The 11,985-nt window shown below is 48.1% G+C and overlaps 1 protein-coding gene across 1 annotated transcript in view; it reads left to right on the top strand.

The window, feature by feature from the left end:
* Positions 1–217: 217 nt before the first annotated feature.
* GPC4 (glypican 4) overlaps positions 218–11,985 on the top strand; it is a 107,960-nt gene continuing 96,192 nt past the window's right edge. The window contains exon 1 of the mRNA XM_007462874.1: positions 218–868. Coding sequence (XP_007462936.1) covers positions 709–868 — 160 coding nt within the window. The 5' untranslated portion in view covers positions 218–708. The remainder of the gene's footprint in view (positions 869–11,985) is intronic.

The raw sequence follows: 11,985 nt of genomic DNA, 5'->3' as shown, positions 1-11,985 counted from the left end.
GCGAGGGCGCGTCGCGCGCCCGGTGCGGGCCCCCTAGGAAGTGGATTTGGACGCTCCGGATCCAACCCCGCTTCCAGGTTTTCTCCCGTCCCGGCCCTGCTTTGCTCCCGCCTGTCTCCGGCCCCCCCGCCGCCCGCCCCCTCCCCCTGAGTGCCGCCCGCTGGGCCAAGTTTGTCGAGCGTCGCCGCGCACGCCGGCCAGTCAATCAGCGGCAGAGCTGAAGAGGGCACAGCCGTGCGGCCGAGGGCAGAGCGAGCCGAGCCGAGTCGAACTAGCAGGGCGGACCAGCGCCGGGCAGCCCGAACCGCGCGCCGCGAGCGCCCGCCGCCGCCCCTCACGCCCTCCTCGGCCCCCGCGGCGCCTGCCACCTTCCCCTCCTTCCCCGCGCCCCTGTCCCGCCTCCGGCGAGCCCGCCCCGATCGCTGCCCCCGCGGAGCCGGGAGGTCACCGGCCCGCGCCTCCGCTCCCCTGGGCCGCGCACCGCCTCCACGCCCTCCTCCTCCTCCCCAGGCTGGGCGCCTGGCACCGGGGGCCGTTGCCTGACGCGCAAGGCCCAGCTCCACTTTTCGCTCCGCGTCTCCTCCTCCTCCTCCAACTCCTCCAACTCCCCTCGCCCTCGGACTCCGCTCGCGAGCCCTCGACTCCGCGCCCGCCCGCCACTCTCCGTCCCGCCCCGAAGGTGGGAGCGCGTCCGCCCCGGCCGGCACCATGGCACGCTTCGTCTTGCCTGCGCTGCTCTGCACCCTGGCCGCGCTCAGCGCCGCGCCGCTGGCTGCCGAGCTCAAGTCGAAAAGTTGCTCGGAAGTGCGACGTCTCTACGTGTCCAAAGGCTTCGACAAGAACGATGCCCCCACGCACGAGATCAACGGTAGGTGGGAGCCCCCGGGAGGCGAGCGCAGAGACGGGACAAGGGGCCGCAGGAGCCCCCTCGCCCCGCCGCCCCCCGCGCCGGACGCAGGTAGCCGAGACGGAGAAATGGGCAGGCGCGCCAGAGCGAGCCCCGACGCAGAGCGTTCCCTGCGGACGCGGGGGCCCCGGGTGCGCAGCAGGCGGAGGGGCGCCCCCGAGTTACCAGGCGGCACTCCCGCGCTCTGCTTCCTTCCCCCACCCCCCCTCCGGCGGTCTCCCTGGTCCCAGGAAGCCCCAGAGGACTCTGGACCGCAAAGTGCGTGTCACCGGCTCCCTCGCCTTTTCCGGGTTGAACTCCTTACTGGGCTCCCCGCTTTGTTGTGTGGATGACGAGAGGTCGGGTAGGGTGGAGGTTGCCAGGTTCCGGGGGGCGCAAAACGTGGAACTTGATGTTTCATTGATGTTCTTTCAAAACCCACTCCCCGCCTCTCTTCCACCGCTGACACGGATTAGGAGTTTTAGTAGCTACAGCGGCTTTAGAAGTGGCCTTTAAAAAGCAAACGACTCTCCACTCCCCCAAACCCTGACTTTTGGGGACTCTCCTGCTTTCCGGAACGTGTTGGACGAGAAGGGTATTATCCCCCCTTTTCTTTATTTCTCACCTCATTTTAAGGGTTAATTGCACTTTAAATTACAAACATTTGAAAGGACTGATTACTGGAAGCCTGGATCTCAGTTGGGAGATGGTTATGCAAATAGAGACCGCTTAGCCTGTGAAAAAGTTCACCGGGTTTCAGCGCTGGGGGTGCGTGGGGTGTTTGTGAAAGCCCTTCTTGGAGCGCTGGGGAGGCAGCTTTGCGGCGGGTGCCCTTCGCCCCTCCTCGCCAGGCTGGCGGCGGTGGCCGGGCCGATCCCCTCTGGGTGGCACTCATTCGCAGAGGCCAACTGTTGCGCGCAGTCCCGCGGGCCGCGCTGGGGCCAGCGGCCGCGCAGGTAGCCTCTTCGCCCCGAGGGTTCGGAAAGAACCACGAATCTAGCTGGCTGATGGCCAGCTTAACCTAACGGAGAAGTGAGCGATTCGAGCCCCGGGGGCCAAGCCTCCATTCCAAACCTTTCATGGAAGTGAGCAGAGCGCGCCTTTGCCTCGCGGTGTTGGTCACCCGGGTGGGGCGGGCAGGGGGCCGGCAGCCAGCAAAGGAAATACTGTAATTTCAACCAGGCGCTTCCAAAGGCTTAGGAAGACTTGGGGGTCATTTTTTGGGAAGGGCTATTAATAACCTTGGAGATTAAGTGCAGTCATCAATTACATAAAAATTGCAAAGGTAGTTGAGGGAAGTTGCTGGGCACTTTTCGAGTGTGACCGGCATCTATCTAGAAATAGAACCTAAGAAATGGTTGGAGCAGCCTAGGACCCCACGCACCTTGGGAGTTATCAAGTAACTCGCACGTTACTGATTAGAGACTGTTTGCCCTTGAGCTGCTTGTCTTTTGGGGAGCTCACGTCTGTCTTCACAGCGGCACGATTTTATTGGTTGTAGAGCCCTAAGAAGCCCTCTTTCTTTCCCCTCTCCCTTCCGCCCCGCTCGAAAAAGTAAAGTTGAGTCAGTAGCCACTGAAGCTTGGGGGCTCCACAGGTCAGACCTGGGGTCTTTGTGCCCTTCACGGTTTGGACCCGGGGCCCAGCGGAGACGATTGGCGTGAAGGTTACAGTTGTCATTCCCACATTTTGAAGGGATAGATGCAGCGATGCACTTAATGGGAACGTGACAAGTTTTCATCTTCTGCTCATGCCAAACAATATGTGCCTTTGAGGTGGACTGGAGGCGTTCGGGGAGTGGGCTGTGAAATTGTCCTCCCCACTTTCTCCAACTGTGTTCTGTGCAGGCTTGCAAGGGCAGGACACCTTCCCCCGCCAGCATCTCAGGAAAAAGGAAGTTTGAAGGGTGCCCAAGGACAGTGCTAGGTGTTCCCTTTGATTGTCATGGTCCCCAGAAAACACCTGAGGAATGTTTTTGCATAAATATTTCTCTGGGCATATTCCCCCTAAAGATAAGAGCGTTATTAGTGACCAGGAGCAGGAAATGGAAGCTAATGTGCTCACACCCAAAACATTTTATTCTTTTTGTCTTGTCCTTCATCTCCCTCCCAGGGCTGCTGCTTTTATTTCCCCTTTTGAATGACCTACTGGACTGCATTCTCCCGAGGAACAAAGGAAGTGCCTTTTTAGCTGGAATCCTTGGAAGACCACCAAGGACTTTAGCTCATGCAGTGCAATTTCGCACCACTTTCAACAATAACAAAAATGCATGACTGAATGGCTCAAAAATGTGGAGTGTTAGAGGCATTCATTTGAGTCTAGGACACTGTCACAACACAGACAGACCCAAGTAAATACCTTTAGACGGCCAGTATAGAAACGGGGGTAATCTTTACCATCACCCTGGCCTCTCCAGCTGCATACATTGTCGTTGTCTTCCCTGGGCTCCACTCAGATAATTTTGGTCATTTGGGAGAGCATAGTCAACGTAGCGACTTGAATGAATTAATTGCCAGGCACTTTCCTTGGTTGGGGCTGTGTGCGTATGTTTTCTTAAGTGCAAAAAGTCCAGGATTGTTTTCCAGGCAAAGGGTCACAGTGTCTGGGTGCCTAGCCCCAAGTTTAAGGTTTGATTCTTGATGGCCTTGCACTTGCCTTCTAGAGGTTTGAAGAGGCTTTGAGAATACTCCACGTTCTTAAGGAACGTTCTCAGTCTTTTTAGATCATAATTAAGATAATTTGATGTGCTCACAAGGGTGTACACAGCATGCTAACAGGGCTCCGACCTAGGTCCTGCATTGCCTATCCACTTGACCCCTGAACTTAACCAAATAATGCGTAGCCCAGATGCCATGATCAAAAGGGATCTTTAACACAAAGGATGGGTTTTTGTTCAGCTTTCAATGGGCATATCTTTTGGAGCACCTACTCTGTGCGATATTCTGTGCTCAGCATCATGTGGGCAGCAAGAAGGATGGGAGGGCCTCTGCCACCAGGACCTTCCCAGGTAATAGGGAGATAAGCCTTGCACACACACGATTGGAATACAACATGGTGCGTGATAAGGACCATATGAGTGGTACAGATGAGAAAGGAGTACACGGGGAGTTCAAGGGAGAAGGGATTTGGGACTAGGCTATTAACTTACTAATGGTAGTTCAATAGTGTAAAAAAAAATAGTATTTATAACAAGAAATTGTAAAATCTTACCATTCTCATTGCATCTCCCTCCATAAGGACAGGATAAAGGATATGCAACAATTGGCATTTATTACTAATCTAATCTTTGCTTGAAATTGTCTTGAAGAGTGACGCAGTTGGTTAGAAACCTGCTTCACCTTGCCAAAGGTCCCTTCCACAGCGATATCGAATGATACCAAGGAGAACTTTGCATCACAGGTGTGATTTGGGAGTTTTTATTTTCCTGTTCCCATTTATGCTCATGACCAGTGCACCTGTGAGTGTGCGCGCATGCTCATATGTGTACCTCTGAGAGAATCACATAAACTATGTTAGGATTACATGGGAAAACGTGTGCTGGAGAAGTAGGAATACTTTCTGATACTGCGTTGATTATTCCATGTAAGACACCCAGCATGTCTTCAAGAATTGTATTCCCTCTTACCTACTTTAAGTAGATGGGTTGGATTTTGCAGAGAACTTGTGATTTTTCTCACCTGTCAGTATAGAAATTGTCCCAAGTAGTACAGGGACTATCTCCTGGACATGCTCAAAGAAGAACTTGGTAAAAGTTCTGGCTTATGCAGCTCAATCTCTAGTTAGAACATACAACTATAAAATGTTTGATTCAGCATAATTACTATTTTCCTTTTTTGTTTGACTCACATTGGGTTGCATGCAATTTCAGGATGAGCTGGAGAGTAGACTGAGGAATGAAAAAGGAAGGTTTTTTTTGTTGTTGTCTCAACAAGGGAAACATCAGTGTTCATCTAAGTCAGTTGGGAAGGGGTCTGTGGCTCCCCAATAACATCTGTTTTAGCCCTGAGGTGGTTGCCATATATGTTCACCAAAAATGCATTTTGGCTTCAATGAAAAGATGAAAAGAGCTAGTGGCTATTAAGTGCTTTCTCTGGGCCTGGTCCTAAACAAGATTGTCTCATTTAAAGTCCACAGCAACTGTATAAAATCAGAATGATGATTATATTCATCATCCCCATTTTACAGACAAACAGATTCAGAGGGATTTAGAAATCTATTCGCAGTCTTACAGCTAGTTAATGTTGGAGGTGGGATTTGAACCCTAGGTCTTATCTGACCCAAAGTATAGTCTATGCTGTGTTGTACAGATAATGGGAAAGTACCTTCCCAACTCCGATAGGGGGCTGGTCTTAGAAACATAAGCTATGAGAGGACCAGCAACTAACTGGTAAAAGACCATCATCACAGCACTATGCTGATGCTCTAGTAGAGAGATCCAGTCATGTCCTTTGCAGGCAAAGTGTTGTACCCGGACAGAGATGATCTAATGTTAACATCAGAAGGACTGTAAATTGTATTTCCTGGGTCATGGGGAGCCCACGATAGCTTCTGAGGAGGGGAATTTCATTAGTCAGGCTGTTTCAGGAAGATAACTAGTGGCCCTGCAGAGTTCAGCCTTGGTGAGGCAAGGGGAAGGCAGGGAGAGCTGTTGGGAGGCCGTTTTAAATAGTTCTTAACTGCCTCTTGTCTGTTACATCGGATCCATGGTCTTTGCACACAGCTGTCTTGTTTCCTAGTTCATCATGTGTGCAGGCACATGTGTGTCTTCTTGCCTCAACTGTAAGTAACCTGAGGACAGATGGCAGCTCCTGGCATTTTGTGTGCCCAATGGTACCAGGTGCGCGAGTGCGGTGCAGTTATTTGTTAAACAGGTAGGGGGATGACAGATAATTGTATCGCCTTGTCTGGCAGGACACCGGTGCTATCATGGGATTATACTGCCTTGGTGATAGATCATCATCCCATGGTCTCTTGCTCTCCTGGGAAGCTTTTGGGTCTAAACATTCTGAAGTGAAATAAATTTAGAGTAAGTCTCCTAGAAATGTTGTTATAACTTGGAGAATGTTTTTATTCTTTTGGGAGCGTACTTATCTTCACCACTTCATTAGTAACTGAGCGTCATAGGCATTTTTCAGAAGGATTCGGAATTCTGTTTTTCTTTCCGCCTCGAGATATACTTCTTTAAGAAACAAACAGTTGAAACTTGTGATTAGGCAGTTTAGAACAAATGGAGAATAGTAATTTAACACCTTAGATTCAGCATATAGAGCTGTCTGATGCACGTCAATTACCTTTAAAAAAATAAAATCTTAAATTTGTTGTCTTTACCAAGGTGAAGAACACAGGCTTAAGGATATCAGTATTTTATATAAGCGGGGAATTCCCTGGCTGTCCAGTAGTTAGGGCTCCGCGCTTTCACTTCCTAGGCCCTGGTCGGGGAGCTAAGAACCCACAAGTCGTGTGGTGTGGCCAAAAAAAAAAAGGCAGACACACTAAGATACGAACAGGTAAAAACTAGCATTTTCAATTCCACTTGGCTAAACATCTGTTGCTTACTATAGAGAACATGAAAGTGCAAAAAATTCATGAAGCGATTCCATCTTGGAGGTAATTTGAAATATATTTAAGTTCTGATGCATTTAATTCAGCAATCTGGTGGGAGAGAAAAATCAAAGAGATCCATCAACCAGGTATTCAACCTTTGAAAACGAAACTCTAACAAATGTTAGAAATTAGGGAAAAAATTGAATGGAAGAGTTAAAAAAAAGTCAGTAACCTCCAGGAAGCCTGGAAACTATGTAAAAACATCTTATTGGAAGCCCAGATAAATGTGTGCCAGACATCAAAAAGACCAGCTGCTTGGGGGAAGAAAAAAAGAACCCGGCATGACTAACTGGCAGAGTGAAAGAGGTGCTTCAGGGAAAAAAGGCATCTTTCACAAAATGGAAAGTTTAAGCCAGCAGAAGAGGGAAGTCCACGAGGTATGGCAGGGCAGGTACAAACTAGAAATTAAGTGAGCTGAAAGAATCAGAGGTGAGCCTTGCCAGGGATTTGAAAAAGGGCCCATGTGATGATGATGGTGAAAAGGGTGGGCTGAGTCCAGCCTTTTAGAGGAAAAGCAATATGGCTTCTTTAAGGGGCAGCCATGCCTGATTAACCTCCCAGAGATCTTTGAAAGAAGCAAGTGGGTGGATACAGGGAAACAGACCTAGTTTAGATTGTCAAGAATTATGCAATGGGATTCCAAGATGGAGTATATTCAGAAAATGCATTTACTTTGGGATAGGTGAGGACATTGGTTTATTGAAAAGAGGAGATAATGGAGGAAGGGCGGGGGGAGAGGGAAGAAACCCCACTGTCCCAGGTGGAGTAGTTTACATGGAAAGGCCATGGTTTTTTGAAAAGAGCAGTTCTAGCCTAGCTCTGTGACAAATCAGTTGTCTGATACCTTTGGTGAGGTATCTTTCTCCTCGATTTGAAAAATGGGAGTGGGGTTGTTAGAATACTGGATTACATCGGTGATTCTCAACCCTGGCGACGCTTTAAAGCACCTGGAGATCTTTTTTTAAAAAATTAATTAATTAATTTTTGGCTGTGTTGGGTCTTCGTTGCTGTGTGTGGGCTTAGTTGAGATGAGCCGGTGCACGGGCTTCTCATTGCGGTGGCTCCTCTTGTTGCGGAGCACGGGCTCTAGGCACATGGGCTTCAGTAGTTGTGGCTCATGCGCTTAGTTGCTCTGTGGCACGTGGGATCTTCCCGGACCAGGGATCGAACCCGTGTCCCCTGCATTGGCAGGTGGATTCTTAACCACTGCGCCACCAGGGAAGCCCTTGGAGAGCTTTTAAAATCCACTAGTGCCTTGGCATCACCCCAGACCAATTAAATCATACTTTCTGGCAGTGGGGCTAGGTCTTGGTAACTTTTTAAAAGCTCCTCAGTGGCTCTAATGAGCGGCCATGGTTGAGAACCAGTGCCCTAGATGATCTGTGAGTTCACTTCCATCTCTGAGATTCAGTGATTCTGAATTTGCCAATGAAATTCATCACAAAGTGTTATCTCAGAAGAGAGCTTTGATTTAGACCCAGTGCATGCTTGTTTTAATTTTGGCTAACTTGGATTTAAGAGGAACGTCTGGTTTATTTATTTATTTAAAAATTTGTTTGTTTATTTATTTATTTATTTATTTTTTGGCTGTGTTAGGTCTTCGTTGCTGCACGCGGGCTTTCTCTAGTTGTGGCGAGCGGAGGCTACTCTTCAGTTGCGGGGCACGGTCTTCTCATTGCGGTGGCTTCTCTTGTTGCGGAGCACGGTCTCTAGGCACGCGGGCTTCAGTAGTTGTGGCTCGTGGGCTCTAGAGCCCAGGCTCAGTAGTTGTGGCGTGGCGCATGGGCTTAGTTGGTCCGCAGCATGTGGGATCTTCCCGGATCAGGGCTCAAACCGGTGTCCCCTGCATTGGCAGGAGGATTCTTAACCACTGCGCCACCAGGGAAGTCCAGGAACATCTGTTAAACTTGGGAAACATTTTTTAATCAAGACGCAAGTATATGCCATAACCAGTGATGCTTTGCTGAGGGTGGAGAGATAAGACTAGGACATTGAGAGCACTTTGGAGAGAATTAGACAGGAATCCAGCCTTGCTGTTGTTTATTGATTGTCAGTGTGCTAGGTGATACTTCTTCCCCTCTCTTTATTGGTAAAATAAAAAAAATCTCTTTATCCCTTACTTTAATGTCCTCTTTGCCATGTGTTTATTCTCTTCAAGTATCTTATCAAGAAATAGAAGTACAGTAAATCCCTAGGCTTCTGGCCGGCACAACCATCCAGAACACAGCTGGGAATGTGGAAGTAAGCAGAAAAGCTAAATGATGGAAACAGCTGTCATAAAGCCCATGCATTCTACTTGGAGAAAAGGCCTTCAGAAATTTATCATCCACAATCATTGATTTTTTTTTTTTTTGCGGTACGCGGGCCTCTCACTGTTATGGTCTCTCCAGTTGTGGAGCACAGGCTCCGGACGCGCAGGCTCAGCGGCCATGGCTCATGGGCCCAGCCGCTCCGCGGCATGTGGGATCCTCCCGGACCAGGGCACGAACCCGTGTCACCTGCATCGGCAGGTGGACCCCCAACCACTGCGCCATCAGGGAAGCCCTGCAATCATTGATTGAATAGCTCTTCTATCAAGAGCAGAATGCTAGGTGCTGGGGACTCAAAGAGTTCCTTTAAAACCAGAATCAAGCTTTTTTGAGGCACTTACATTCAAATTAGGTAGATAGGGTTTAAATGTGGGAAGATAAAAAGTTTAGGTTACCTGACTTCCCAGCACTACTTGCTACTCCTTACCTGATTAGGAGTAGCAAGTAGTGCTGGTTGGGTTGTGGACCCATCAGAGGAAGGGATGGGTTTGGAGGCAGGCAACCACTGGACCGCCAGGGAAGTCCCTCAGGGCAGTATTAAATAATTGTATATTCTGATTTAAAAGTTCCGAAGGTTTTTTTTTTTTTTTTTTCCTGCACCATGTAGCTTGTGGGATCTTAGTTCCCCCACCAGGGTTTGAACCTGGGCCCTCAGCAGTGAAAGCGCAGTCTTAACCACTGGACCACCAGGGAATTCCCAGAAAGTATATTTTAGAAAGAGCAGACATCTTCTAAATACAAAAATTGCTCTTGAAAGCACATTACCTTTTTAGAGCACCTAATTTCCCAACAGTGCTGGGTCAATAAGGAGTCAATTCTGTGTGTCACTTTGTCCTTTTCTGGAAAAAGAAAGTATTTTACTATTAATATTAATACCACTGAGTATTATTAATTCAGTGGTTTACTCACTTCAGAGCTTTTGGTTGGTGATTTTGTTCCTCTGCACCTTGTCTTCTAATCCCCCTAGAATGTCAGATTTTGCTCTTACTGCTGTTACCACCTGCTGTGCTCAGCTTGGGAAACTGACATGATGACCTGAAGCCACTAAAGGCAAGAGTTGGTTTTGAGTCAGAGGTGACAGGTTTAAATATGTGAATATTGGTTTCCCTTTTATACATTTACCAAACTAAGTAAATGGATAATCGTATTTAAAGAAACACTAGAAGTTAAGGACGGGAGTACTGTATTAAGAACGAGGACACATTTGAGGGTCCTTGTCTCTGATGAGGTGGCTGTTGGAACCTTTAAAGGAAAAGAAACTGTTGCTGCCCGGTCACGGCCGTGTAGCTCCTTCTTTTATCACACTGCCCGGCACATGGTAGGTGTTAGAGAAATGTTTGTGGTTCACAAAGAAGTTCAAGCATGATTTGTGACTTTTGTATTCATTCTGGGAATGAATATTTCTGTTCATCCATCCCTTTTAGTTCAATTAACTTATTTTTAGCTATTTATTTTAAAGTTTCTAATACGTTTAGTCCAAGATGCCTAAGTGAGAAAGAGAGAAAGAATCTTTTTTTTGTTTGTTTTGTTTTTTTACTTAGAATGCAGTGTTATTTCTCAGCTTGCTCAGAGGTGGGAGCTAAGTATTTCATGTGGTTTGTTTTAATCCTGGTAGACAAATGGTTGCTGCTTCTTACATTGTCTATTCCAGACATTGACAGGAACTCCGCTGTACCTGCAGAGGTGCTTCTAGAAAAAATAGCCTTTGCTCCTGTTCCTTGCTTTAGACTCTCAGCCAGGTGTTCGGGTCCCTCCCCTTCCCCAGGCAGTTCAGGTTGGGCCCCAGGCAGGCTTGCCGTCTTTGTCTAGTCTAGCTCAAGGTCACCTGGTCCCCGCCTTCATCCCAGCCATCTTTTCATGCCAGTCCTTTCTCCTCCCAGCTACTTTGTCCGTTGGCTTTCGCGAGCCTCTTTAAGCCTGGCTTCTTTCTTGATGTTGGGCTTCTGTCTACAGGAACAGACTGGGAAGTGGTTTCTTTTGGACTGCAGAGGTTTCCTTAGTTCTCCAAACCCTTGACGTCGGCATCCCAGCAAGCATCAAGCCGCAGAAAAAACTTTCCCTTCAGTTATCGTTTCCATTCCACCACCCGGGTTTGTCTCCGTTGAGTTTTCAGTCTGGTGTTTGGTTAGAGATGAAAACAAAGAACTGTGTCCTTGCAAACTGCAGTGTGAAGCATGTGGTTAACAGTTACTACTTGCAATGGTCCAGCCTGAGTGGGAGTATCATTTTTCTTGGCAGTCACTTCACAGAAAGTCCTGCTTCTTTGGTGCCAGAATAAGCAGTCATTGCATTCCTTACAATTTATAGTCAAATTATTATCTACTATTGTTAAAATTGCCTTAATTATGGAATATTTCCCCATTCTAAGATTTTAAAAAGCAACGCAAGACAATTTTTCACTGGTGTACTTCAGAAATAGTCCTTAAAAATCACTCTCTGACTAGGATGTCAGAGGCTATGATGAGCAATAGTTTTTTGTTTTTATGGGGAGAATTTTTTTTTAAGGGGAGGAGTGCAGTGGGTTCACTTTAAACCGAATCCTAACTAAATGCCCCCAGCTGGCTGGTTGGTTAATATTCTGCCTGGTTTATCCCTAGTTTGGAAGTAACTTTCTTTCTGCCCTGCCTCTTCAGGTCCCACGGGCCTGGATTCATTCTGGTTAGAAGGCTCTACTGGTGGGAGGTGGGTTGATCATTAAGCAGCGTGGCCATAGGAGAACATGGTCTTGTGTCTTTCAGGTTGGAGGGCAAATGAAGAAATCGGAACCTTCCAAGATAAGAGACTGTTCGTTTTCTTGGGATCAGAACAAAGGTTTAGGTGACTGGGTGGGAAATGTTTCTGTTTAGATGCTCTCTCAGAATCTCTGCCTTTGAGCTCTGCTTTCAATATGGATCCAAGAATCTGTCCTCTTCTTTACCACCTCGATAACTACTGTCCTGGTCTCATCTCCCATCACCTCTTCCCTGGATTATCGCAGTTGCCTCTGATGAGTCTCTCTGCTCTGGCTCTTGCTCCAGCCTCTTCCCCACCAGTTTGTTCCCAGCACATTAGCCAATGTGATCCTATTCTGTTAAACCTCACTCTGACCTTATCACTTGTGCTCAAAGTGCTCCAGTGACTCCCACTGCCACCCAGACCGAAAGCCAGAAGCTTAGGAGGCCTTACAGGGTCTGCCTCTGGCCCCCT

Source organism: Lipotes vexillifer, unplaced genomic scaffold (genome assembly GCF_000442215.2).
Source record: "Lipotes vexillifer unplaced genomic scaffold, Lipotes_vexillifer_v1.1 scaffold481, whole genome shotgun sequence".
Lineage (NCBI taxonomy): Eukaryota > Metazoa > Chordata > Mammalia > Artiodactyla > Lipotidae > Lipotes > Lipotes vexillifer.
Note: the sequence above shows the minus strand (reverse complement) of the source record. Positions and strands in the feature narration are given on the sequence as shown.